Genomic DNA, 27,267 nt, shown 5'->3' with positions numbered 1-27,267 from the left:
TGTGGTCGAATTTCTGTGGGATGCCTAATAGAAAGCACATAGAGGCTGATTTACATAAGATAAATACCCAAGATTTCTGGGGTTTTATTGCCCACATTTGAGTATGTATTTTTGAGCATAAAATTTCACAGGGTGTGGGGGTTTTGAAACTTCAGGGCAACCTGACCCTTACGCCTTTTTTGTACATACCGCCCCATCGCTTTCGTCTTTATATTCTATCAATTCGTTTTATCCCAACAAACAAGAACATTATTTAAAATCAAGTACAAATCAATGTATATAGCAAGGGGACAAGCATATCGATAATGTATTATAAATGGCAACCATAAAAAAATATATTTAACCAACATTAAATTGCTTCAAGATTTTTTTAAATAAAAAGTTTATAGCTGCGATAGATCTTAGATTTCTGACTAGGACATGACCTTAACAAGAAAAAAGAAGCAAAATTGCTACTTAAATCTCAGGTCTATTAGGGTTAGCTAAGGGAAAAAGCTTTTCCTAGTAAATTTAGATAGTAGATGAATTGATACGTCGTGTTCGGAAAAAGCTTTATTTCCTTTATTCAAATTTTAGCCCGAAATAATATTTGTATATTGAAGTAGAGATAGATATGTACCTACATAAATACCCTTTTTGAACTTGGATATCTTACTGATTTTACGAATGTAAATGATATGAGTTACTCTAGAGTGGCTCTAGTGCAAGAAATTTTGCGATTGAGGCTCGAGTTTAGGCGCACCACTTTTGGTTAACTTTCATGCCTCACACTCTCTTCATTCGCCTCCCTTCTTTGGGGAAATTCAAATTTTCTTTGGTTATATAAGAGGAAAATTTAAGGAGGACTATTTTATTTTCAAATGAACCATTTTCCTTCGCAGAACCACTCCTCTACTTTCTATTTGCAAGATCTTTTAGGGGCAATATATTGAACGCATTTTTGGTCACACAACACATTTCAACATAAAAATAAACATTAATTACACTGTAAATAATACACACTGCGACAAAATGAAATAAATAGCAGAGCAATAAAATATTAAATTACTACTCTTTGTATATACATATGTATATTGTATTTCACTTTTATTCATAATCGCATTTTATAGACAGAATCGGAAAATCACGTTTGATTAATGAGAGTAATAACAATTCACATCCAGAAATTATATAACAAATTGGTATTTTTTCATGATTCAATTTGTAAGATGATCCCCTTAGAAAATAGATATTTAGGACAATAATTCGCTTATTAATTTGAAAAATGAGATACAAAAGGGAGGAGTTTTCAGAAATACCTCTCAACGGTACATTCTTGTATCTTAAATTCTCACAGTCCTTTAGGCAATATCAATGCGAAATGAGTGGAATTAGTTATAGAACTTTTTACACTATGGCCTCGTATAATGAATTTTAATAATCCTTAAGGAAATTAGAGGTTTAAAAGAGATTTAAGAACTTTTTGAGAAAACAATCGTTAGAATTAAAATCTTTGACATTACAAAACGTTTTTTAAACAAAAAAATCATTTTCTAAAAGACATAGAAGATAGGCGTACTGCGGGACTATACTGTATTTTATATCGCTGAGAAATATTTTGGGCGTTGTTATTTAATTCATGAGTTGAATTTAAAGGTATATGGCAAAGTTGAAATAGTAATTCACTCTTTACCATTGTCATCCTCATCACACTCCATCCCATTGCCCCATATCGGGGGTGGGAGGCGTAGGTATGGGTGAATGTGGATTCTCTATGTAACACTCATTCGTAATCCTCAGTGGATCGATAAATAATGTTGGGAAGATATCTCCTTGTATGTGATTCGAATGAATGACAAACGAAGGCTAGAAGAGAAGAAGAAGAAAAAAAATGTTACACTTTTGGTGGACCGTCGACGCGGCAACAATATCATGTCTGATGAATAAGCAGCAAACTTACTTAATCCCAAAAAGTTGAAGGAAAACAGTTTCAACATTTTCCTTTCACCACCATCGTTGGATGTTTCCTTTTTCATTCACTTTCTCTTTCTCATACGCAGTCACGCATCCATTTATTGTAGATAACTTTTTTCTCCTCCGCGTACTCTCCTCTCCAATAAAATCGTGGGAGTTGGTGCTTTTCATCCTCGCGCGAAGGATTGACGAAGGCCTTTTTCACGATGAATTTTACCATCGATAAACAAAACGTATGATGTATTTTACAACATTTTATGTATACACAATTTGAATATTTAATGTGAAAATTTTGCTCCAAATCGTGCTACATAAGTAGTAGATACATACATATGTATATATAGGTAGTGGTCTTTAACAAATACAATCCTCATATGAGATTGAAATACTTTTAAACTCATTCTCACGCAATTATGTTATTATACTTTTCTTTCTATGTAGGTAGGTATTTATACTTCCTGTTAATATTAATGTCTCAAACATAGATCTAATAAATAAAACATGTTTAGGAAATCCATTTAAAATGAAGGATAAATTTCTGAAAAGTAATATTTTTTCTTTACTTTTTCTTCTCAAAATCAAAATTAAAGGATTTTCTTTTTCATATAACATCAAATCGAGAGTAGAGTTTTATCTTACATCATTTCATCTTGTAAAAAGAGGATGCGAAAATGTTTACTACGTACATATTATATTTTCCCTTTACATTTTTTATGTGAGTACCCGGGGCCTAAGAGAGTTATTTATTCATTCAATACACGAATATTTTTCTTCACTTCATCACACTGCACTCAAATCTTACTAATATTGTATATATTAATATATTACCTGTCCGAACGTGTTATGTACTATCGCAATACCCTTGGTAAGCTCCTGGTGCTGAGAAGACCAAATTTTATTAGAATTCTCTCTCGATATATTTATCGCATTTCTTATAACCCTTGTGAGCTCCCTATATAGGGATAAAGGATATCTCACTTTTCACGAAGAAGACGAAGAATGAAAAAAAAGTGTTTTGTGTTTTTCACGTAATAATTCTTTTTTCTCGAGGTAGTAATCTCATGCAAATCGAATCAGTAGAAATGCCCCAAATCGATCTCAGAAATCACTTCGTATTGCTTTTTGCTGCGTGATTTCTCTCTTAGAATGTAAGAATTCACACTGTCCCTATTTTAAATTCTACTAAAATGTTGTTTCCACCCATATCTTGGTCTAAAGGATATGGCTGCTATATGTACAAGATCTTTCCAACATACATCAAAATTTTATGTAGAAATTCAAGTGATGTAGTCATAAAAAGATTAGGTAGATAGGTACATTTCATTTGCAATTTTCTGAAGGCTTCATTGCCCATTCAACTTACTTTTAATACATATTAATGAAATCAAACTCAAATAGTTTGGGGGCTAAATTAAATTTTTCTAATTAAAAAATTTTAATTTTTTAAAAGCAATTCTTTGAAAGAATGTTCAGGAAACAATGCTACTTAATTGAATTTAATTATATCTATTTTAAAAGTTTATAGTGCTTTTAATTAATTCCACGCACTAAAAGAATCGCGGTGGTAAGATGGTCAATTTACCAGTGCATTTTAGTCATTTTTACATCCCAATCATGTCGATAATTAATTAAGCCAAAGTAAGAATTTGGTCCATCACAAGTTTATTGTTGTAGAAAATCGATTGTTCTTGTGTGCGAGTTAATAGAAGCAACTGATGGATAAATGAGAGTTCACCCATTCCTCCCTTAGAACATGTCCTGTGGAAGAAACACAAATAATCAATGGTAAAAGAACCCTCTCCAAAGAAAAACTTTGATAAATATTTCGTAGCATTTTCTACACACAAGAGAGTCACTCCTCGCATGATGTGTGAGTTTCAATACAATAGCTCGGGTTGTGGTGATAGCGCTCATCAGTCTCGAACAGAGAAAAATAAGAGCGTCAATTAAAGTGCCACTCAATGAGTTTTTCCGAAAAGACGAGTAAAACGTCAGGGTCAAGACTTCTTTCAGTATCTCTATTATCATTACCTAGGTATACTGTGTGTACTTAGAAACCACTAGAAGACCGAGAAGACAACCCTTTCAATTGAAGAGTGTATATAGTTATGTAAAATTTCACATTAAATATGCTCATAAATTATTTGGTATTCCACAAATGTAAATATGTAGTATTTACTACCGAAAATTCATATAAGAAATATATTTTCAGCAACCTCTTCTATTTTTCACTGTCCATGATGATATTTTGATTGAACTCAATTGAACGTTAACATATTTTGTCCATTAAATCTGTTTGAAAAATGGATGTTTCTTCGAGAGATAGCAAAGTGGGTGAACAAGAGAAACCGAGAGGCTTAAATAAAGGTTTAGCTACAACGACGTCATCGTCGTGATTGCGTAAAAGCCGTTTTCGAGGATGCAAAAAAGAGGACTTTTTGGTTCGATTTCTGATATATCGTAAAAATATCATTTTTCACTATAAATCATCAATTTGAAGGACGCAATACTGCGAGGAGTCACTGTAAATAGATTTTTATCCTTCCACCTGAACCTTTCGATAATTTCTGTTGTTATCTTTAGACTATGATGGTTCAAATGGTTCGAATTCATTTACATATATTGCACAAGGAATAAGGTAGAAATAACATTAGTCTATATAGTTACTCGTTGTAGCTCTGATAAACCCTGTTTTAATGAATAAATTTAATACTAATATGCATAGTTAAAGAACAATAAATGAGGTACGATTGATAGCACAGACTATCTAATCACAGACTAATAGATATTTCAAATTTTCACCTTCTACATATATAGACAATGGTCTTACCTTTATGTTTGAACAAAAAGTAATTCAACGAACAAACTTTGCAATTGCCTTTGATTCACCTCTTGCACTTATATACTTTTAGAACATTTCTTGTATAATGTAGGTTAAGTCGTAAAGCGGTTGAGAAGACGACGAGAAATATATACTTTGAAAGTGTAATTACTCAAAAAACTGTTGCAGATTATCGCATACGTATACATGATTACTTTCGGAGATTTAAAGTTTGTTCTTATTTCTTGTACAGAACACACAGAATCTCGGTGTACCTCTGGAAAAGTCAAAGTTTTTTTTATTTATTAGATGCGAAATTTTTCTTCACTATCGTAGAAAATATCTGTAGGGGAGGAAATTTTAATTTGAGATAAACGACGCTTTTATGGGAAACATTCTGGGGCAGAGGAAAATCCTATTTATTATGTTTATTTCCTCTCACATTTCTTCCCACACACTATTGGCTGTAGTATACGTATGGTGTGAAGTACGTTTAACAAATTTGATTGTTTCTTTTTTTTTTTCTTCTCTCGATGGAGGAAGAAAACGCCTTTTATGGCTCTCACACGAACAAATTTTGAGATATTGTATTTAATCAATTTCACAAAAATCCCTTAAAATAACATTTCAGTTTCTTGAATTAAAAAAAAAAAGATGTCTCCTGTGTCGATTTTATAAAAAAAAAAATCTACATCCCATTTTTACGTTTTCCCGGTCGTTAGACCTCAACTTGGTACATTAGATCGACTTTTATTGAAATTTCCCAAGGATCAAGCATATAATCTTGAATTTCCTCCACCTCTTTGATTTCCCCAAGCCTTCGAAAGCCATATTTTGTCGGCCTTATATTGAAAAGGGTTCCTTTTTTTTACTTTATTTCTTGGAGATTCAATTTATTCCTGTATTTGGTATGTTCATGCATGTTAAAGATTTCTATCTTATCTGGATGACTATTTCTCACCCAAAAAAGGATACTGTGGGAACAAATTCAATCTATTTAAATCATTTACAAAAAAATTCAAATAGGAACTAAAAAGAATTTTTTTTAACAATAATTTTTCTTCTTTTTACAGATGGAGACTTCTAATACCCGCACATCTACAATTTGTCAGGGTGTGAGCAATACTTTGAGCCCACCTGATGCAATTAGTCCGCCTGGAATCACGAGAACAGAGTCAAATGCCACCTCTCGAGAAGATGAAGAAGACTCGAGCAATCCGGCGTCGTCGGAATGCAGAAGTCCTGGGCAACGGTAAGATTTGGAAATTAATTACAATATTAATTTTGATATAGAGATTAATTCTGAAGCTTAGAATCTTATAAGATTAAATTGCTTAGTGGAAGAAAATTTATTCTTTATTCTGAAAATTTTATTCTTATCTGGTATTTGTGGTATCTCAGGATTACTACCGTTAAATAGCAAGAGATCGCGAATTAGAGAGAATGTCAGACAAATTGTAGAAATATTTTTAACACACAATTTTCATAACATCATGATCATTGAACAATATTATTTTTCTAATTTTTGATTAAAATTTATTTATGTATCATTACAAAACACATACAAATAAGGTCATATTTTAGTTATCACAACATCGCTAGATCCTCATCCTTTGCATCCCACCCATCGAGATCCAGCCTCGATACAATCATGGAGGATGATCGTCGTCGGTTGCAATTCCGGCGATATCTATCCGAAGACTCCAATAATGGATCCTGTAGTCGTTTTTCCGGACGATATACTGTATACGATGACGACGACAATGTGGATGAGAGTGATAAGAATCCCAAACCCCCCGGAATTACTTCTGGGTCGCAAAGGTGGAAGAATGTGAAGGCTGTTATGGCATATTATTGCTCACTCCGAAAGATTAAGAGGGATGGTGATTTTCTTTGTGAAACTTACAAATTAGAAAAGAGAAAGTCAAATGTGTGTTTTGTCACTTTGTGTCTATCTTCTGGTATCTGATTGTATATTTTCTCCCGCTCTAATAACTCTGCTCAATATGGCATGACAATTTCATTAGATTTAAACTTTATCAACAAATTACACTATACACAACAAAATCCTATAAAAGTCACCCACCCACTGACCTCCTTATGTTGTCTCCACTTTTGATTCTTTTCTCATTCGTCGTGGATTTTCTTTGGAACAGTATGATATCGATATGGGGAAAACTCTAAAAGATATACTCTTTGGTTGGGTCTTGACCTCATTGTGCACCGTATACATAATACTTGAAGTTTATACCTTATATACAATACATACTTTTTATTATTCCTTCTTACTTACTTTCAATGTTATGTTTTTATTTTTCACATCAACTTCTTCACTCTCATCTCCATTTTTAATCTATACTGAGAATATTTTTTCTTTAAACTATATTGAAGGCGAAGAGGTAATAGATTTACGGTCGATTAATTTCTTTACAAGAATCTTTTTTTTACACCAAATCTATTCACAGAAATTTCAACATTTTATTTTCACCCTTACTCTTTAGGGACTTTTTTTTCAATTTAAGCCTGACTTCACGACATGGGTGCTTAGGGTGACATACATAAGCTGTTGTGCGAAAGAGTCTCTTTTTTCACTTTTTTTTAATATAAAAAAATCTGCATTCATTGAGCTGTGAGAACCTCACTCAAAGCTCAGGTTGAGAAATCGACGAATTGCTCTTTGCTGTACATCTTAAGTCTTTGGTCGGGCTCATCCTTATGCATTAGACTTATATTTAATGACTCTGACTACATACAAATAGATATACACAAACTGGTACAACGTTAATCCACCCTTCAACCCCTACGTTTCTCTACTCGTCGTCTTTGCAGTGCACTACATATAATGGCAATGATTCTATACATAGTTTGTGCTTTCTACAGAAAACAAGGACTGTATTCAGTGTATTCGTTCCCTCCTGTACTTACTACCTATATATAAAGAGTCTATCTTCAGCTACAAAAATCTTCCAGATTAACAGCTAATCTGCGTTCTTATGTTTTTATTTTTTTGGGAAAATGTTTTGACCTAAAAATCATGTCTTTGTTGAAAGTCCAGAGATAATGTTCGTCATATTTTGAAGAACCTTTCAAGAGGATTTTTTTTTAAATAAATCACGAAACTTTAACTAATTTCCTTTAAACGATCATGTAACGGACATTTCTAGAGATTAAATGTGAGGATTAATTTAATAATTTTCATAAAGTTTCAGTATCATTGACGCCTGTCAAGGAACTTTTCAACAGGGACATGAATTTTAGGACTTTCTTGAAGGACATTTTCCTAAATAACACGACACTCAGTCTGTACGTTCACTTAATATATAGCATGATTATTGAATTTACAACTTTACTGACCTACATACAATTGGTATAAATCTATGATAAAGATTGATATGATATCGTACGTTAGTTTATATGAAAAGGACATCAGAATTATTTCTTTCTATACTTTTTGGTGTGGTGTTAAGGAATATTAAATGTTTTCGAATACTACTGATTTTCCCGAATTTTCCTGACTACTAAAATTTCTTTACTTTGAGATCAACTAACCACTAAAACTACTTAATCATTATGGGAGTATGAGTTGTAACTTATTTCAATTCTTCACCACAATAGAACTAAATCGAACCAGCGATGGATGAAATTAAGAACAACTGTTCAGATATCATCGGCAATGCAAAAGAAACCACCACTGAAGAGAGAAGATTCTTTCCTCAAGCGTTTCTCCACACGTCAAATACCTGAAACACAGGAAACTATTGAAGACACTGGTTCAGAGGGAGCGACCGGGGAGCAGGATAAAAGTCTCAAGAGGCGCAAGAGATACATCCAAAAGCGAAAGAGTGTAGTCAACCCTGATGAAAATTTTTACTTCCATTGGCTCATGGTGCTAACATTTTGTGTCTTATACAATTTGTGGGCTCTTATTGTGCGTCAGAGTTTCCCAGAGCTTCAGGTAATTTCTTTTTTCTTCATTTCAAATGATTTCAAAATTCAATCAAACTTTTAAAGTTGAAAGAAGTGCTTAGAAATCATTAAAAAGTTTATTTTCTTATATTAAATTTAATTTTATATTGAACTATTAAAACTTTCTTTGACAGGATCTCGCATCCAATTTCTGGTTTGCCTGTGATTGCATCAGTGACATTGTATTTGTACTTGACGTAGTAGTTCAACTGAGGACGGGATATCTGGAACAAGGATTGATGGTGTACGATGATAAAAAATTAGCAAAACATTATATTAAGTCACGAGAATTTTTACTCGATTTGGCAGCCTTAATACCATTAGATCTGTTGCAAATTAGATTCGGAACACAACCTCTTTTGCGGTTTCCACGGTTTTTCAAGGTAAATTTTATGCTTGAAAATTAATTTTAAAAAAGTTGATGTGAGTAGGGTGAAAGGAATTTTATGTGTTTTATGCGGTTGATGCATTTAGCACATTCACCAAAAAGTGATATAATAAAAAATAATTTATATTTAATTCAATAAGTAACGTCTGGAAAGAAGATAATGCGAAATTTCAAAGATACGTATATATATATACTTCTTTTTATCATATATTGCAGGTTTATAGGTCCATCAAATTTTACTACATCGTGGAGAGTAGAACAGTGTGGCCTAATTTGTGGAGAGTCGTCAATTTAATTCATATTCTGTTGATTTTAGCGCATTGGTTTGGGTGCTTCTATTTTTTACTTTCGGAAGTCGAAGGATTTCAGGTAATTTAAATTTATTGATGGTAAATTGAATCAGATATCACATTCTATTTTTATTTTCCTCTCTCTAAAAAAATTCTTCCTTTGTAATCAGTACCATCGTGTACAGATGGGTGGGTGGATTACACATAGATATAGCGTAGCGTTGTGTTAAAGGAGAGGAAAATAAGGAAAGAAAAGAATGATGGAAAGAATAGACAAAAAAGTATAAGAAAAAAAAACTTACTAGAAAATTGATTATTTACCATTCATTATGTCAGCATTAATAGGGTTGTGTAACTAAGCCTGTCTATAATATTGTATAGAATAAATGGGTACCTATATATTTATATATAATTTTTTTTTATTTTCTGTCAACACAATAAATTGCAGGGTGATTGGGTATATCCCTACCGTCCTGGAGATTATGCTACGCTAACAAGAAAATATCTCGGCAGCTTATACTGGTCCACGTTGACACTGACGACAATTGGGGATCTACCGACACCAGAAACGAATGCTGAGTGAGTCTATTTTGAATTGGTCCCTAATTTCATATTTCCTCTAAAGCCGTACATAAAGAGATTAAAGAAGAAATACAAATGAACGTGTAATTATACCATAATTAGCATATTACAATCTATATAAAAGTATCTACCTACATATATAGGTGTTTCCGTGGTTCGACATTCTATTTTTAACATAATACACCACACATGAAACATGATGAGATTATGTCCAAATTTATAAAAAGCTAAATATGACTTTAATAAATGCACACGTTCCCGTGAAGGCCCTCGAACTCGGCGGACGGCCCCAGATCACTTCCGAGACGTGGCCTGAAATCACGATTACTTCAATTTGGTTCCAACAACGGGTATGCTATTCACAGGTTACTCAATCTTTTAGTTTTTAATCAATCATTATTAACCCATTTTTCTCTTTATTTTACCCCTTCGGCGTCAATCTTGTTCTCTTAAAACAAAAAAAAAAAAAACACAACCTACCACAAGAAACACCCACACACAAAACATTTTTGTCAACATTCAGCAATATAATTTGTCAAGAAAAATCGGTAATTTACTTTATACGTAATATCTCTTTTTTCTAACCCTTCAAGGACCATCCGAAAATTATAGAATTAATAAAAATAATTATTTTTCTATGAAGAGATACATAAAATTTATCTCAATAAGGCCAATGAAAAATTTTTTACTCTAAAAGTATTCATGTGATCCTCAAAGGGTTAACAAACAAATCCTTTCAGGATTAACAATAGCGGAGTGTTCGCGAATAATTTTGCACAAAAAGTATTTTTATTTTAGTAAAGTTTAGAATTTTTATTATTTATTTTTAACAGAGTTGAAAATAATCTACTGATGATACAATTCGTCTAGATTGATTAGAAAGAATTTTTTTTTAGTTCCATTGAATGATTTTTCATATATAGACACAATATCTTCTTTTAGTATTTGAGATGTGGCTAAAAGTAAAAAGAAAGAAAGGCCGTAGTGGTTCGATGTTCATAAAATATTTCTTCTTTCAAAGCCACATTCGTCCCCTTTGCAAATCTATAGAGATTTATTTATTATCCTTTATGCAAAATATCGATTAATCATTTTTCCATACACTCGTAGCGGATTAAATAAATGAATTATTATTATCGATTTATCATTTTATATCAGCTTATGCTTCCTAATTTTCAACTCTGTTCGAGAAACATCATATGACACATTAAACATTATACATTATTTGTGTAGTCTAAACAGAATTGACTACAGACCAAGAGAACATTATTTTAAAATTTAAAAAAAATCTCAAAAAATTCCCAATTTTGGAACGAAGAAAAGTTGACAGGAAATTAAACCAAAATACATATTTAATTGAAAAATTTATAAATCTTTATTAATTTTAATAAATATTATGTAAAAAAAAATATTATAACGAGAGTAAAACGTCTGTATGAAGTGTTTTGGAGGCTGTCCGCCCATTTCAGTGAACACATCAATCTCTGAAATTATTCTACACCACAGTGTCGTTCTTTTGCTGCGTAAGATTAAGCGGGATTGAAAAAAAGAAGCGTAATAAATCAATTATGGCGCCAAATTGGCTCATGTTTGAACAAATGATTACTTTGCAACGTGGCGCAAATACACTGCTAGAGCATTTTATGATTCTTTTTTGAAGCATTTACAGCAGCAAAAAAAAAGAGCCACGAGAATTCCCTTGTTTATTGAAGACTTCTTTCTTCTCCCATTGCCCCCTTTTTTATGATTATTGAATCACAGAGAAGATCTCTGTCTCTTTTGCGGTAGCACTGCGATCTCATACCACACAGAATCTATCTTTCGTGTACATTTTAACTTGGTATGTTCACACCCACAATTTTAGGAGTTTCTTGTGGATTTGTTGCACATTAGAGCAGTTTTCCACGGTTTCGCTGTCGCCACCGTGCTGTGGAATATATATAAGTAACAATGAGTGCGATAAATGAGTGGGTGTTGGAATGAAATGTATCTGTTAGATGCATTGCAAATTTATATATAGAGCAATTTGTATAAACTTTCGTAAATTCATAGATATTCGATAACTTAAAATTCCTTCATCACTCTTTTAGAGCGTATGAGTGGATAGAAGGTTTCAGAGGTACACCCACGAATAAATAAAAAGGTCGGGAACTATTGCGTAATGGGATTTTGAAAGTTTCCCTTTTGGTGACACGAAAAAATTTAGTCAAGGATAACTTTTAGTGCTGACCAGCTTCTGTATTTTATCACGATCAAAAAGTTAAAACTATTTTAAAGCAATTTAAACTTTATATAGATCAACTTTTACTTTGCAATTACCGAAAATAATCGCGACACTATTTGGTTTTGCTATATAGAATACTCTTACATACATTTAAAAGAGTTTTATCGCATGATTTCATAATTAAAGCGTCATCAAAGTTTTCGAATGTGAATTTAAATTTATTTTAATGAGTTCGTACAATACATATTTTCAATCTATTACCTACTATAATTTCATATCGTAGATTGTTAAACAGCCTCCCAAACCTTCTAGCAAGACCGTTAAACTCTTCCTAAAAGAGTTGAAAATCTGTTCGTCAACATTACTGCAAAAAATTTAAATGGTTTGTGTCCCTTCGCATAAAACACACAACTTGCAAGGTATATAAATAAATTTATTAACACGAGTACAACTATTCCATGAAATTAGCAACTCTCATTTTATCTTTTGAATTATTAATTCGCGTACTCTACTTGCGAAAATTTTTTTTTTATAACAAGAAATTGTTATATATAATTATATAATGGAAAAAGTTTTACATTAAATATGTATTCTGGTATTAATTTAGAGAAAAAAAAAACATCAGAACATTATTCAATTCGAAAACTTTGAGTGACTCTCTTTGGGTAAATCACTACCAAGTCGAGTACATATGTCGTGAAACCCTTTGTAGTCTTTAGAAGTACTTAAATCGATTTATCTGGTCAGACTTCAGAATGCGACACTGATGTCTGATTTATGTACTTTAAAATGCAAAGTGTTAAACCCCTGGTTAAACCCTAAACCCTAATATTTCTAATGTTGATTCTTATGTACATATGTATGTACCTGTGTATTTAGAATGGTCTAATTGCGACCCTCAAATTTTAGCTGTACGCACCTAAATAATAACTTTGACCTATTTTGTCACCTATATAGACAGATTAAGTACCAAAATTTGTGAAAATAACAATTTCAACTTGAATATTTTTCAAATAATTCTAAATACCAATTCCAATACAATTTTCATAGACGAACGAAAACAATACAGATGGTTTTCGACATTTGAGAAATTAATTGGTATATCGGTGAAATATTCTTAAATCGATTTGTATTGTGATTCAATATTGAATTTTAAGCCATAGAAATGCGGTTTATGTAAGACCGAAATAATGCAACATTTTCAACATCAATGTACCTAATGTTTATGCATGTTGTGTAGAGCAATATGACATTGTTTGCTCTAAAACATACAAGAAACCCCTCCCAATGTGGTATAAGTTGGTGCAATATGTACATAAAGACAATTTAATATAGGTATTTAGGAGAGAAGTAGACAGATTAGTTTTATTCAAAATAATATCGCAATTAGAACAATCTTTCCTATACATATTTTTTTAGGAAAGAATACCTCCACTCCATCAATTTCCGAAATGGATATTGTATAACCTAGTGTTTATTGTTGATCAATTTAATCTTCCTTTCAACTTTCTACATATACATTAATATTATGTACATATATGTATATTTTCGATATCCCTTGAGCGATTTTGATTACATTGGACCTTTTGGAAAGGTTATCTCATTTTGGCCTTTGTGCGATATCTGGCGATTGTTAATGAGGCACAACAACAACACGTTGAAATTTAAGGGGAAACCTAAAACCTCAAATTAAACAAAAATTCCACATGATGACCGATAATACGGTAGACTAAACATTTTTAGCTATAATTCTTTTAGATGATCGATACCAATGGAATTCTGTGTATTTACTCGAACCTTTTACCAGTGCAATTAATTAAAATCGGTTTATTATCTACTTTATGTGCTAATGTACATAGTATATAATATACATAGTAATATATTGTCTATTCTATCAAAAGAATAGTAACTGTGTGATTTCAAAGTTAATAGTATTTTCACGTGATTCTAAAATTACCTAAATCGGCTGGTTTAAAAATATTTAAACTCTCTGAAAGGGATTTTTTGTGACAGGTAATAACTACGTCCTTCTAAAAAAAATGTGGAATTTTCAATTTATTGAATTTTTTTTTAAATCCTATATAAATCAAATGAGCCAAGGATCTTAATGTAAAAAAGAAGGATTTAAAAAAGTCGCTCAAGAGGATGAAAATCTACAGAGCATATAGTTGAAGAGAAGATTAAAATAAATTCCAAACCATAACACCCGCACCTCTCCGTTAATTTCCGTTTTAAAAAAAAACTTTGTCAATTCTATATCTTTAATTACTTTATATCCCTTTTGTATCCTCCGCGATAAAGGTATGTTTTCACCATTGTGAGTTATCTCATTGGAGTGTTTATTTTTGCAACGATTGTGGGCCAAGTTGGCAATGTCATAACCAATCGCAATGCCAATCGATTGGAATTTGAGCGTCTCCTCGATGGTGCGAAAACCTACATGCGTCACCACAAGGTAAAAATATATTTGAAAACCTAAATATTGCATTTTTTATTGTGTCGCGAGCAATTCATTTAAACTTTTCCATTTTTTATCACGTTTCTGCTAGAAGCTGGGAAGATTTAATGTTTTCCATTTTTTTTTTCGTTTTTGTTCGTTTTCATAGAATCATTTACCTAATAAATATGTAATTAAAAGTGCCATTCCTATTCACTAAAATTTTGGAGGTGTATTATGAGCTACAAAATTATGCAATATGTACACATTTGAGTGACAGTGCCATTGCTTATAATATTGTTATAATCATACATAATTATTTTTGCTTTATCGCTCTCCTGCAATAGCAAATGTCGTTTTGGGTATCTTCTATTAAAATATATGTATATACCTAACAGCAAATACGTTGATAATGGCTATTGCAGTCAGCATTATGTCTTTTGCTGAACATACAAAATGTATATAATTCATATCATAGCTTAGACATTAATGGACAATTTAATATGTTGGCGAGAAAATTTCGTAGAATAACAAAAGTAATGAGAAATGTCTTTTGGATAAAAATTTCGGAGGATGAGGGAGTGGACAGCTCGAGATAACTGTTTAATGATCCTCGTGTCATCTGTGTTATATACAAACATAGGTTCCTGGTGGCATGAAAAGGCGTGTGCTCAGATGGTATGACTACAGCTGGTCTAGAGGACGCATACAAGGTGGTGGCGACATTAACACTGCACTTGGTCTCTTGCCAGACAAGCTTAAGACAGAATTAGCACTACACGTGAATTTGAGTGTGCTGAAAAAAGTAAAGTATAATCCAAGAAAACACTTTTCATTACAACATGTTACATTTTCCATGTTGTACAAAATTGAAAATTACAACTAAAATATGCTACACGTTCCTATTCGGAGAATTATGCTATTCATATTCTTTTCTGCTCCAATAGGTAACAATTTTTCAAGAATGTCAGCCGGAATTTTTACATGATTTAGTATTGAAAATGAAGGCTTATATTTTTACACCTGGAGACATGATCTGCCGAAAGGGTGAGGTGGCGAGGGAGATGTTCATTATTGCAGATGGAATACTAGAAGTGCTAAGTGAAACAGGGAAGGTGTTAACTACAATGAAAGCCGGTGATTTCTTCGGAGAAATTGGAATCCTCAATCTTGATGGTCTCAATAAGTAAGGAAAATTCCTCAAAGAATTTTAAATAAAACGTATTTCTTACAAAAAAATATGCTTAGTAGAAGAATTAAGAAGTTTTCAATAAGAATTTTACTTATATATTGCATCTCTTAGTACACATATGTAAGGTTAACAGTAAGGCATGAGCGGATCAACGGGACAGCGACCGCCAACCTTGTCGGGACAGTCAGTGCTGCGATGGCAGTGACTGCGACAGGAGGTGTGTCGACACGTCCTTGCCGCGCGAGTGATAGTGAATCTTACATTTCAGAAGTGGGATGCGAGTCTACCACAGAAGGAAGCGGAAGGGGTTCAAAGGTGATGCAGACGTAAAGGAAAAGGTAGGCGATTAAGAAATAAAGAGAAAGTGCGGAATAAAAAAATGGCGGCAAAGAGGAGCGGGAAGCAGAAGAGCGGGAACGGGAAATGACGTAAAGAAATTTGATTTTTTTTTCTCTCTTTCTCGGTAATTGAGCATAATTTTGTTGTAAGGGAAAAAGCAATCTATAAGGTCAAAAGAATATAAATGCAATCAATGTTGATAGGGAAATATTATCAAATAAAGAATTAGCTTAGAAATGCAAGCAATATGAAGAATGCTGCAAGAGGTGGTATCGGGAATCGGGAATTGCGCGAATGCACTCGGGTGGAATCGACATCAGTCGGTACCGCACCGAGTGTCGATGTAGAAATGACGTCCGGCCTGGGAAAATTAAAAGAAGAAGAAGAAGAAGAATGTCAATTGACTGTCGTTATTGTGAAATTCGTGGAAAAAAAAACGAAGCGCGAGTGACTCATCAAAAATATTGGGGAAAAGCGAATATTACAAGAAAAGCAGAGGAAAAATCAGAGAAGGAAGCGAGAAAAGTAAGTACGGAGGAAAAAGAAAAGGAAAAATTCATCCGGATTATGCGGGAAATTTGAAAATAAGTAGAAATGAATAATTTTAGGTTAAAATGGATGGGGATGAAATCGAATGGGAAGAAGGAGAGCTCCAGGAGCAGGATGAAGAAGCAAGCGGTGGAGATCAACAGGGAGAGTTGATTAAATGCTATGAGAGGAAAATTCGCCAACTGAAACAGGAGAACGAAGCGCTCAAACGAAGTGCATCCGCATCAAGTTCAAAGGAAGTTGGAGTAATTCGACTTGCAGGAGGAGAAATTAAAGATCTAATCCCGGCGTTCCGGCCGGGAGAGGACGAAACAACCACAGAGGAGTGGATTGAAAATCTAGAATCCATGCGGGAAATCTACGAGTGGACGAACCAACAAGTTCTGCTGTATGCATCAACAAGGCTCAAAGGAGCCGCAAAGAAGTGGCATTCGACCACAACGACAAAAACGTGGGATGAATTCAAGTGGGAACTGATGAAAGCTTTCCCGGAGAAGATTAATGTGGGGAAGATTATAGAAGAAATTCAAGGGAGAAAGAGAAAGCGAGAGGAGACCGTAACCGAGTACTTCTTCGAAATGAGACAGAAAGGGAAAAAGATAAAGCTGGATGATGCGACGATTGCAAAGTACATTATAGCAGGACTGGGAGATGAGAAATTGATCGCCATGGTAGCCGGAGCTAACTACGATTCCCCGCAAGAGTTGCTGCAGAAAATTAAAGATGCAGAAGATATTCGTAGAGCCGTGAGGAAGCACGAAGTTGATGAATCAGGGGGAAAAGGAAAAGGAGGTAAGAAGGATACACGCGCTGAACAAAACGGCCAAGAGAGGAAAGGTGCAAGACAAGTCACTTGTTATAATTGCGGGAGAGTTGGTCACATAGCCAGAGACTGCCAAGAGAAGAAAGACAAACAGCGAGACACCCGTGCAGAAATAACGTGCTTCAAGTGCAACGAGAAAGGTCACATAGCAAGATTCTGTGACAAAAAGTCGACAGACCCAAAGGTGACCAATAAGGGCCGGAAGGATTCAAACGAAAAGACAACTGGAGAAAAGTAATTACGATTTGAATTGTCATAAAAATAAATTAAAGAACTTTCAATAAATTGGTGGTGGGGGAAAACACATTTTTTTTACTGTTACAGGAAACCAATAAATAAGGAGGATGTAAATGTTGGAGAAGATGTCCCGGAAACATTCAAAGGAAAACTTGTTGATTTGCTAAATTCTTATAGAGACTGCATTTCACTGGGAATTTCGGAAATCGGATGTACGGGAATAAGGAAGATGAAAATAGAACTCAAGTCAGATGGGGTAGTGAGTAGTAGAGCAAGAAGGATCCCGGAGCCCATGCTAAAGGAGTTTAATGACTTGCTAGCCGAGCTGGAGGAAAATGGGATAATAGAAGAATCTTCCTCGGAGTATTCAAGCCCCATTCTACTAAAGAGAAAGAAGTCTGGTGCACTAAGGATGTGCATAGACTATAGGCGACTAAATGAAGTCACTCGGAAGACAGCGTATCCCGTCCCAAACATGGAGGAAATGATTCAGGTAGTTGCGAATGCTAAAATTCATTCTTCACTGGATATGATGTCTGGTTACTACCAATGTGAGGTGGAAGAAGAGTCGAGGAAATTTACGGCTTTCATCACACCAAATAAGTTGTATCAATTCAAACGAATGCCATTCGGGTTGTGCAATGCACCAGCAACATTTATGATGATCATGGCGGAAATTCTGAAAGGCATGGATAAGAAGAAGATAACAGCGTATATGGATGATGTGATGATAATGAGCAATGACATTGAGGAAAATTTCGCAACACTGGAAGAGTTTCTAAAGAGACTAAGGTCAGCCAAGCTAACATTGAATCTAGAGAAATGTGAGTTCTTCAAAAAGGAGGTAAATTTTCTTGGACACCATGTAGGGGGCGGGTGCACAAAACCAAGCGAGATCCACACAGCAGCAATCGATGCATTTGTAGCGCCAAAATCAAAGGAGGAGCTAAGAAGGTTCCTGGGACTGACCGGATTTTTCAGGAAGTTCATTAAGAATTACGCAATAATCACGGCACCCCTTACAAGATTGCTGAGAAAGGACATTGAGGAAAAGAAACCCCTACCATGGTCACAGACTGAACAGAAAATCTTCGAGGAGTTGAAAGAATCCTTGAGTAAGCAACCGATTTTGACAGCATACAACGTGGACGCGAATCATGAGATACATTGTGATGCTTGCTCGAAAGGCATTGCTGGGATCCTAATGCAGGAAGAGAATGGAGAGCGAAAACCAGTATCATATTTCAGTCGCGCCACGACAGACGCTGAATCAAAATACCACGCGTATGAACTCGAGACCATGGCAGTAGCAGAAGCCCTGATAAGATTCAAATACTATGTAATGGGCAAGAAAATCACGATATTCACCGATTGCGAATCACTAGTAGCCACTTACAAGGCAAAGGACGTTCAACCACAAGTTGCGAGATGGTGGCTTAAAATTCAGGCGTTTGATTTCGACATGAAGTACAGAAAAAAAGAACAAATGCAACATGCAGACGCCATCAGTAGAAGTCCAATGGATAAAACTCCAAGAATGATGACAATTAAGGAAATCAAGGAATTAGACTGGGTGAGAGATTTGCAAAAGGAGGACAAGAAAATCCAGGAAATAGCTAAGGTATTGATGGGACAAACTGGAACGAAGAAAGAGAAAATTGATCGAGAGCGAGACTATATCATCAAAGATGGGAAGATTTTTAAGAAGACAGACGAGGGAAACAGATTTGTAGTGCCAGAGAAACTCAGATCACATGTAACGAGAGCCGCACACGAAGAAGTGGGACATCCGGGGATAGAGAAGACATTGGAAAGGATGAGATCGATATACTGGTTCCCAAAGATGAGGAGATATGTGGGAAAACACATCAAAAGGTGTACAAAATGTTTGCACCACAAAGCAAGTAAGGACGAAACGAGATACACGCTTCATGTGCCAGAAAAACCAAGGAAACCATTTGAGGTAATTCATGTCGATCTGCTCGGACCATTTATAAAAAGTAAAAAGAGGAAGCAATATGTAGTGGGCATAGTGGATGCAGCTACACGTTTCTGTGTGCTGAAAGCAGTTCCGGATGCAGCATCAAAGAACACTATCAAAACAATTGAGGACACATCAGAAATAGTGGGGCTTCCAGAGGTGGTGGTATCCGATAGAGGTACTACATTCTCATCAAAGCAGTTTAAAGAGTACTGCGAAAGGTATGACATAAAGCATGCCATGGTAGCCGCCAGAACGCCAAGAGGAAATGGTCAAATCGAGAGGACATTCAAATTTGTTGGGAAGGCGATCGCGTGCATGAGTGACGGAAATAATAAAGAATGGGACGAAAATCTAAAGGCTATAGCTTGGGGAATCAATACCGCCAAAAATAAGACCACAGGAATATCCCCGAGCAACTTGCTCTTGGCATACAACCCCAAAACAGTCCTGGAAGATCACCTGGCGAACGCACTCATGAACGTAGAAGAAGATGCAGATGATGAGATTGAGGAACCGTCCATCCATGAACTGCGGGAACTATCTCATCAAAGGTCTATGACCAGAAGAGAAACTCACGCAGGAAAGTTCAATAAGGACAGGAAGCCTCCAACAAAGTACGCGATTGGAGATCTGGTATTGCTAAAAATGGAACAACAAGCAACGGGGGAATCCAAGAAATTACTACAAAGATACAAAGGGCCGTATGTAGTCGAAAAAGTTCTGGGAGCAGACAGATATGAAGTAGGTGAAGCAAACAGAAGAAGAGGAGCCAAACCTTTCAAATCTGTGTACGCAGCGGACAAAATGAAACCATGGTGCCGATTGGATGACTTTGAAGAAAGCGAGACATCATCGGATGAGTCAAGCGTCAGCACCAACGAAGCAGAAGAATAGATGAAAATGTAATTTAGTAACAAGAGAGTAAATAAAGATAATAAAAGAGATACTAAAAGGAATATTAGGGTCTATAATTCAGAAAGTGAAAGAAGGAACACAACAATAGAATAATGCAAAAGTTATGGAAAGTAAGTAGTAATTCGAATCGGACATATTAACATAAGTAGGTGTCAAATCAAAATTGTTTTAACAGAATCTGTAGTAAGTTACTCTCTGGGAATTACAGGGAATATTAGAATAGCAATGGATTAGTTGAGGAAGATTAAAGAGTCAGTTGAAAGGGGGAGTACAAGGAATTGGAGTTGAATTAAGAGCGGACTATAAATGAGCTTATGCTGAAACACCCTTGGTTGAGTCCGAGACGTGTTCAGAAAAGAAGTTGGAGGCAATAAAAAGAATGCGAGAGAGAGGCGAAAATTAAAGTTGTGTGTAGCAAAGAGTACGGGGAAACTTCATGCTGGAACACTCTTGGTTGAGTTCGAGACGTGTGCAGAAGAAGTCGAAGTCAGTAAGAGAGAAGCAAGAGAAGATAAGAGTTGGTTAAAGTAGAAATTGCGAGGAAGCTTCATGCTGGAACACCCTTGGTTATGTTCAAGACGTGTACAGATGAAGTAGAAGGCAATGATGAGAGAAGCAAAAGAAAATGAGAGTTGGTTGTAGTAGAGATTGCGAGAAGCTTCATGCTGGAACACCCTTGGTTAAGTTCAAGACGCATCCAGATGAAGTAGAAGACAATGAAGAGAGAAGCAAAAGGAAATGAGAGCTGGTTGTAGTAGAGATTGCAAGAAAACTTCATGCTGGAACACCCGTGGTTAAGTTCAAGACGTGTGCAGAAAAGTCGAAGTCAATGAAGAGAGAAAAGGAAGATTGGAAATTAGGCGAAGTAGAGTATGTGAATGAGCGCCACTCTGGAACACCCTTGGTTTAGTTCAAGACGTGTCCAGAGTAAGTCGAAGCCGATGAAGAGGAAATAAGAGAAGATTGAGAGTTAGTTGAAGCAGAATCTAGGAATGAGCGTCATAGCAACATAGCATCTTATGTCAGGAGTGGCCGAGGGGTTGAGAAACTGCATTGAGACAGGCATCAATAAACGGAACGGATTAGAAGTATAGTCAGTATTGGTTAGAGTGAGAGTAGGTCGAGTTATATGATGCATGAGCAACGACGATCGGATAAAGGCGGAATAATAGACGAATATAGAAGCGAGAATCTAACGTGACGAATGACGTCAAGGTCGCTGAGGGCAGCTCCTGAAGTCAGGAGTGGCCGAATGTAAGGTTAACAGTAAGGCATGAGCGGATCAACGGGACAGCGACCGCCAACCTTGTCGGGACAGTCAGTGCTGCGATGGCAGTGACTGCGACAGGAGGTGTGTCGACACGTCCTTGCCGCGCGAGTGATAGTGAATCTTACACATAATTGTACTATTTAAAAGAGGATTTTATCCTTTTATTTATGTGACCTACTTTTCTTGCATATATGTATGTATGTAGTAGGATTATATAATAGTCAGACAATTGACAAAAGTTTTCAAACTATATTCAAAATGTAATGAGCGAGTTTTGTTGAGTGGGAGTTTATATTGAGATAATCGCTGCGGGAAAAGATTGAATGGTATAAATGCAAATATTCTGTGTGTTTAATTAGGCGTACAGCAGATGTTCGTTCCGTGGGATATTCGGAGCTATTTTCACTTTCACGAGAAGATGTTCTGGCAGCCATGAAGGATTACCCAGAAGCACAGGAAATCCTCCAGACACTGGGTCGGAAGCGTCTAATGGAGGTACGGTGTGTAAATAAGAGACATGCAAAGATACAGAGTGAAAAGGAAGCAGCTCTGGCGGCAAATCTGGGTGATAGTTCCGAGAATAGTGCATCAAAAAGGATTGTTGAAAAATTACGATCTGACGTGAAGGGGATCAAAAATGTTTTAAGGAAATCCAGGTGAGTAGGGAAACGCGCGTGTGAATGCAATTATATGAGATTGGAATTTATTATAATAAGGAAGAGGGCATGGCATATAATTAAAACTTTTGCAAAAGTTAACGAATGGAAATTAATTAATTGCAGAACTGGAAGGCGGAGTAATGAATCTATTGAACTGCAGCCCCTTCATACAGGTGCAGCATTAAGTGGAAGCAAAGCCTCCAAGGGAGTTCTCAGACGAATGCCACGAGTGAAATCTGATGACATTGTTAATGACGATGATCACCAAAAGCAAGTGGAAAAATCCCCAAGTCCCATTGGAGCGGGTCTTCCTTTGCTTTCGCGACTTCGCCTTTTGAAGGAGAAACAAGTTCGTAAAATTCAATTAATCTCACCCTTATAATTAAAAGCTAGTAATTAGCATATTTATTACACGTTTCATTGATAGAAAATTCAAAAAAGGATATTCTATATCCATTGTACCAGCAAACATTCTCTGTTGTTCAACACAACAACAACAACATTCTTATACATAGTAAAATATATGTAAATCCTTGTTCCTGCGCTCTCTCTAATTAATCGCTTTTGTGCTGTGTCGTATTTCTCTTTATAGTTAAGCACAAAAAACCGTTTACATCATATTCCTTTACCTCCCAAAGTTGACTTTGTATTTGTGTGTGACGTTATTTCCTTCATGTCTCTGCACTCACAGGATCGTGAAGAACGTGCTGTGAAAGCTGCACCTCCAATTGTAACATCCCCACATTCTCATGTAACATCCACTGTATCACCACAGGAGTCAATTCAGGAGGAGCCAGAACCAGAAGTTATCGGGGCGGGTCTCCCATTAATGCAGCGACTAAAACTTCTCAAGCAAAAAGAAGATAGAATAGCTAAGGAACAACAAGCAAAGGTATACATAATGCAACCGGATGTATATGCAAAGCTTAAACTCATTAATGGTAATGAGCGCTTTTTAATTTTCAAATTAAAGAGAGTTATTCACGATCTGAGGAGTTAGTCCCCAAAGAGGTAACCAAATTTATTTTTTTAATTATCATAGGGCATTGTCAAAGACTCAAGAAAAGCGTAGTCATTTCCCGGAAAAGCGCTGGGAAATATACGAATTTTCACATTTTATGTCAAATCGGGTGAAAACTTTTTTGATTTTTTTCTTAATTTCTAGTTATTCTAGAAAATTCCTTTCTGTGTCATATGAAAGCTATTTAAAGGCCTAACAATATATATTTAAACCATTTTCCTACGGTGGAAAACTCGCGAGATTTTCCGGCATTGAACTTTTCTTTCGCTTCCCTTGTCTCCAATATTGAACGTGACCAATTTTAAAATATCTCATTTTGTAGCATTTTTAATTATCTTTCATTTGGTATAACACTTGCCGGGGAAATCCGCTGGGAAAACTCGCTACAGAATGATTTTCCAAAGTTAAGCACGTTTTCGCGTTGGCGAAAAAGAGATAGGCAATTTCCCCTCTTTGATGTTTCCAGAATGTTCTAAGAATTCCCCTGGAAAAAAAATTGTCCATCTCTTTTTCTCCAACGCGAAAACCTGCTTAGCTTTGGAAAATCATTCTGTAGCGAGTTTTCCCAGTGGATTTCCCCTGCAAGTGCTATATCAAATGAAAGATAATTAAAAATGCTACAAAAAGAGATATTTTAAAATTGGTCACGTGAAATATTGGAGACAAGGGAAGCAAAAGAAAAGTTCAATGCCGGAAAATCTCGCGAGTTTTCCACCGTAGGAAAATGGTTTAAATATATATTGTTAGGCCATTAAATAGCTTTCATATGACACAGAAAAGAATTTTCTAGAATAACTAGAAATTAAGAAAAAAATCAAAAAAGTTTTCACCCGATTTGACATAAAATGTGAAAATTCATATATTTCCCAGCGCTTTTCCGGGAAATGACTACGCTTTTCTCGAGTCTTTGACAATGCCATTTGATAATTTAAAAATTAAATTTGGTTACCTCCTTGGGGACTAACTCCTCAGATCATGAATAGCTCTCTTTATTTATCTTTTTACTGGGAAAAATATCCAAACTAATTATTTTTTCATTCTCTTCATTATTTTTTTTTGCATAAAAAATAAGAAATTATGTGAGAAAAATCAATTAAATGTTTGAAACTTTTCATTTGTAGAAACAACCTGTAACAACACAGAGCGTAATACCAGTTCCTGCTACTACAACAAATATTCTCTCAAATGCACCAAGTATTAAGCAAACCTCTACTATCCCAATTCCGGGAACTTGTGTCACTAATCCGTCCCCACTGCCAAAACCCACACTTAAAGTATCCTTCAAAGACCGCATTAAGGCACTTCAGGGTGCCTCAGCGACACCCACTGAACCGCAAATATCCGAAAAGGAGGAGAGCTTATCGCAACCAACGACTGAAACAACTAGCGATAGCATGAAGCAGCAACTAATACCATCAACTGCAGCAATTATCATAGCAAAAATATCGAAACCGTCCACGAATCTTTCACTAAAAGACAAGATAAAGTCGTTGGGTAGTGGAGCACCCAAAGAGGAACCACTGAAACCCTGGTCTAAGCTGAAGCTTGCCACAGTTGTAAGTTCTGGTGGAAGCTACACAAGTCTCAATAATAGCTTTCAAGAGGAATCTCCAACAGCATCTTTGACTAGAGGTATTGCATTGGATGCTAGACCGATTGTCACCCCTGCAATTACCCCTACGAGACCAACAGACTGGAAATTACCAATGAGGAAGGGATTGAAAAGTAAAGATAGCAGAACAAGTGTGAGTGATAGTGAACAATCCACCTCGAAGCAGCCCAAGACGAAATCATTTAAATTGCAAACAAAGTCAAAGAACTACAGATCAGTGGATGATCTCTCACCAGAGTACAGTGGTTTGCCGTTCGTTAAAAAGCTCAAAATCTTGAATGAACGACAAAAATTGGCAGAGTTGGAGCATGTGATTCAAACAAGAAGCTTTAGCCTCGATTGTCCTGAGGCCGTTGTAACACCCGTGGAGGAGCCATTGACGCGCAGCCATAGTGAAGCATCGGGTATCGCCAGAGGGAAGGAGCTGAGAGTGTGTCCAACTGGTGTTGCCATCCACGAACTGGATTACCTACAGGAACCCCCATCGCCTGGATGCAATGAAACTCTCGAGAGGCGCCACCTTAAAAGTATCCTGAAGCGTATGACTGAGGATGAGAAGTCGAAAGAAACAGTTGACCCACCAAGTCAACTGGCGGACTATGAGGGTGTAATAAGAGCCCCAACGATGGAAGGGTACGTGGCAAGACACAGCAAATTTATAAAGAGCGTAACCTTCAATAACACTCTTTCCAGTCCGCCACACAGTGAAAATTCACTGATTGAGGCGACAACAGACGAACGAACGCCCTTTCCTACATCACTACTCAGCGCACAGATCCCTGACACCCAAACCCCCCAATCTACACCCGCTCCACTCCCTCTCACACTCACAACAACAACAATCACCAAAAGCCCCACGATCCCCACGAAGGAGAACACGCGTGAAACTTCCAACAATGGACGTATCATACGGGATGATACGGAGGAGCCCTCAGACCATGGGAAGCTCATATCCGCTGACTCACCTTTCAGTTTGTCAAAGCAGAGGAAATTCTTCAAAGGTAGAGATATATAATTTAAATGCTGTGTGGCACCTTGCTATGTACAAAATCATATGCAAGGAATATAATTCTCTTCTGTAAGGCTTTTAGTTTTGTGACGCTTAATTTTATGAAATATTCACCTTGTATACCTTATTTATTTAATTTTTGATGCAAATTTTATGATTATTCCCCTGCACGATACAAAATTTGCTTTACATAAAAAGGAACAAAAATAAACTCTATAATCCCTATCTTGCGAGCTTGATAAGAGACAGTAACTAAATGCAAATTATGTAAAAGTTTTATGCGATAGATTTATGTTCAATTTGCCTAATTTAACAGGATTTATTTAAAAACTTTTAGTTATTGTCTCTTAGTAAAATAAAAGAGTAAAAATAAAATTTATTTTATGACTAATATGCATGATAGCAAGTCTTTGCAGAGAACTCCTACCACAACGTCACTTACAGAGCAAAACAAGAACACTGCTGCACAAAAAGGGTTCCCTGTACTGTACATAATAATATCCAACCACCTGAGACAAATTTTATTATCAATGTGGAACAACCGTAGAAGTCCTACACGCACCTATCTCTCAGATTGTAGATGACCAACATGGTCGTTCACACATAAAATTATGAACTTTAACATTGAAAAAGAAATGTTGTATCTTTCAGGATCACTTGAGGATCAGGAATATTTTGGTGAAGTACTATTTGGTGTTCGTCAAGTAATACAGAATCACCTACGTGATGTACAGGGCAAGTTTCAAGATAAATTCTACTTCATGGAGGCGGAAATCCAGAAGCGCGATGATATTATCACACAACTGAAGAAGCGCATTGCTGAACTTGAGAGGCATGACAATGGGGACAGTGCAATGACGCCCATTGGGGAGGTAGATCGTGAGATGGGTTCATCGGGATCAGGTAGTTCAATATCGAGTATTGAGCTACCATTTATGGTGAGTAATGTAAGTGTTGTGAGACGTCCACGTGGAGCATTGTCACTGTTGTCTGTGC

The 27,267-nt window shown here is 35.7% G+C and overlaps 1 protein-coding gene across 10 annotated transcripts in view; it reads left to right on the top strand.

Moving 5' to 3' along the window:
• LOC129787501 (uncharacterized) overlaps positions 1–27,267 on the top strand; it is a 40,828-nt gene that overhangs the window by 7,733 nt on the left and 5,828 nt on the right. For 3 of the 10 annotated variants that reach the window (XM_055823147.1, XM_055823148.1, XM_055823149.1), the window contains 14 exons: positions 5,848–6,026; positions 8,390–8,729; positions 8,875–9,123; positions 9,345–9,497; positions 9,867–9,997; positions 10,267–10,350; positions 14,526–14,679; positions 15,305–15,466; positions 15,609–15,847; positions 22,330–22,626; positions 22,753–22,978; positions 23,321–23,521; positions 24,772–26,263; positions 26,923–27,218. In XM_055823147.1, coding sequence (XP_055679122.1) covers positions 5,848–6,026; positions 8,390–8,729; positions 8,875–9,123; positions 9,345–9,497; positions 9,867–9,997; positions 10,267–10,350; positions 14,526–14,679; positions 15,305–15,466; positions 15,609–15,847; positions 22,330–22,626; positions 22,753–22,978; positions 23,321–23,521; positions 24,772–26,263; positions 26,923–27,218 — 4,203 coding nt within the window. The remainder of the gene's footprint in view (positions 1–5,847; positions 6,027–8,389; positions 8,730–8,874; positions 9,124–9,344; positions 9,498–9,866; positions 9,998–10,266; positions 10,351–14,525; positions 14,680–15,304; positions 15,467–15,608; positions 15,848–22,329; positions 22,627–22,752; positions 22,979–23,320; positions 23,522–24,771; positions 26,264–26,922; positions 27,219–27,267) is intronic. The other 7 variants (XM_055823155.1, XM_055823151.1, XM_055823154.1 and 4 more) reach the window with 7 other exon arrangements.

This window comes from Lutzomyia longipalpis, chromosome 1 (assembly GCF_024334085.1).
Source record: "Lutzomyia longipalpis isolate SR_M1_2022 chromosome 1, ASM2433408v1".
Classification (NCBI taxonomy): Eukaryota; Metazoa; Arthropoda; class Insecta; order Diptera; family Psychodidae; genus Lutzomyia; species Lutzomyia longipalpis.
Note: the sequence above shows the minus strand (reverse complement) of the source record. Positions and strands in the feature narration are given on the sequence as shown.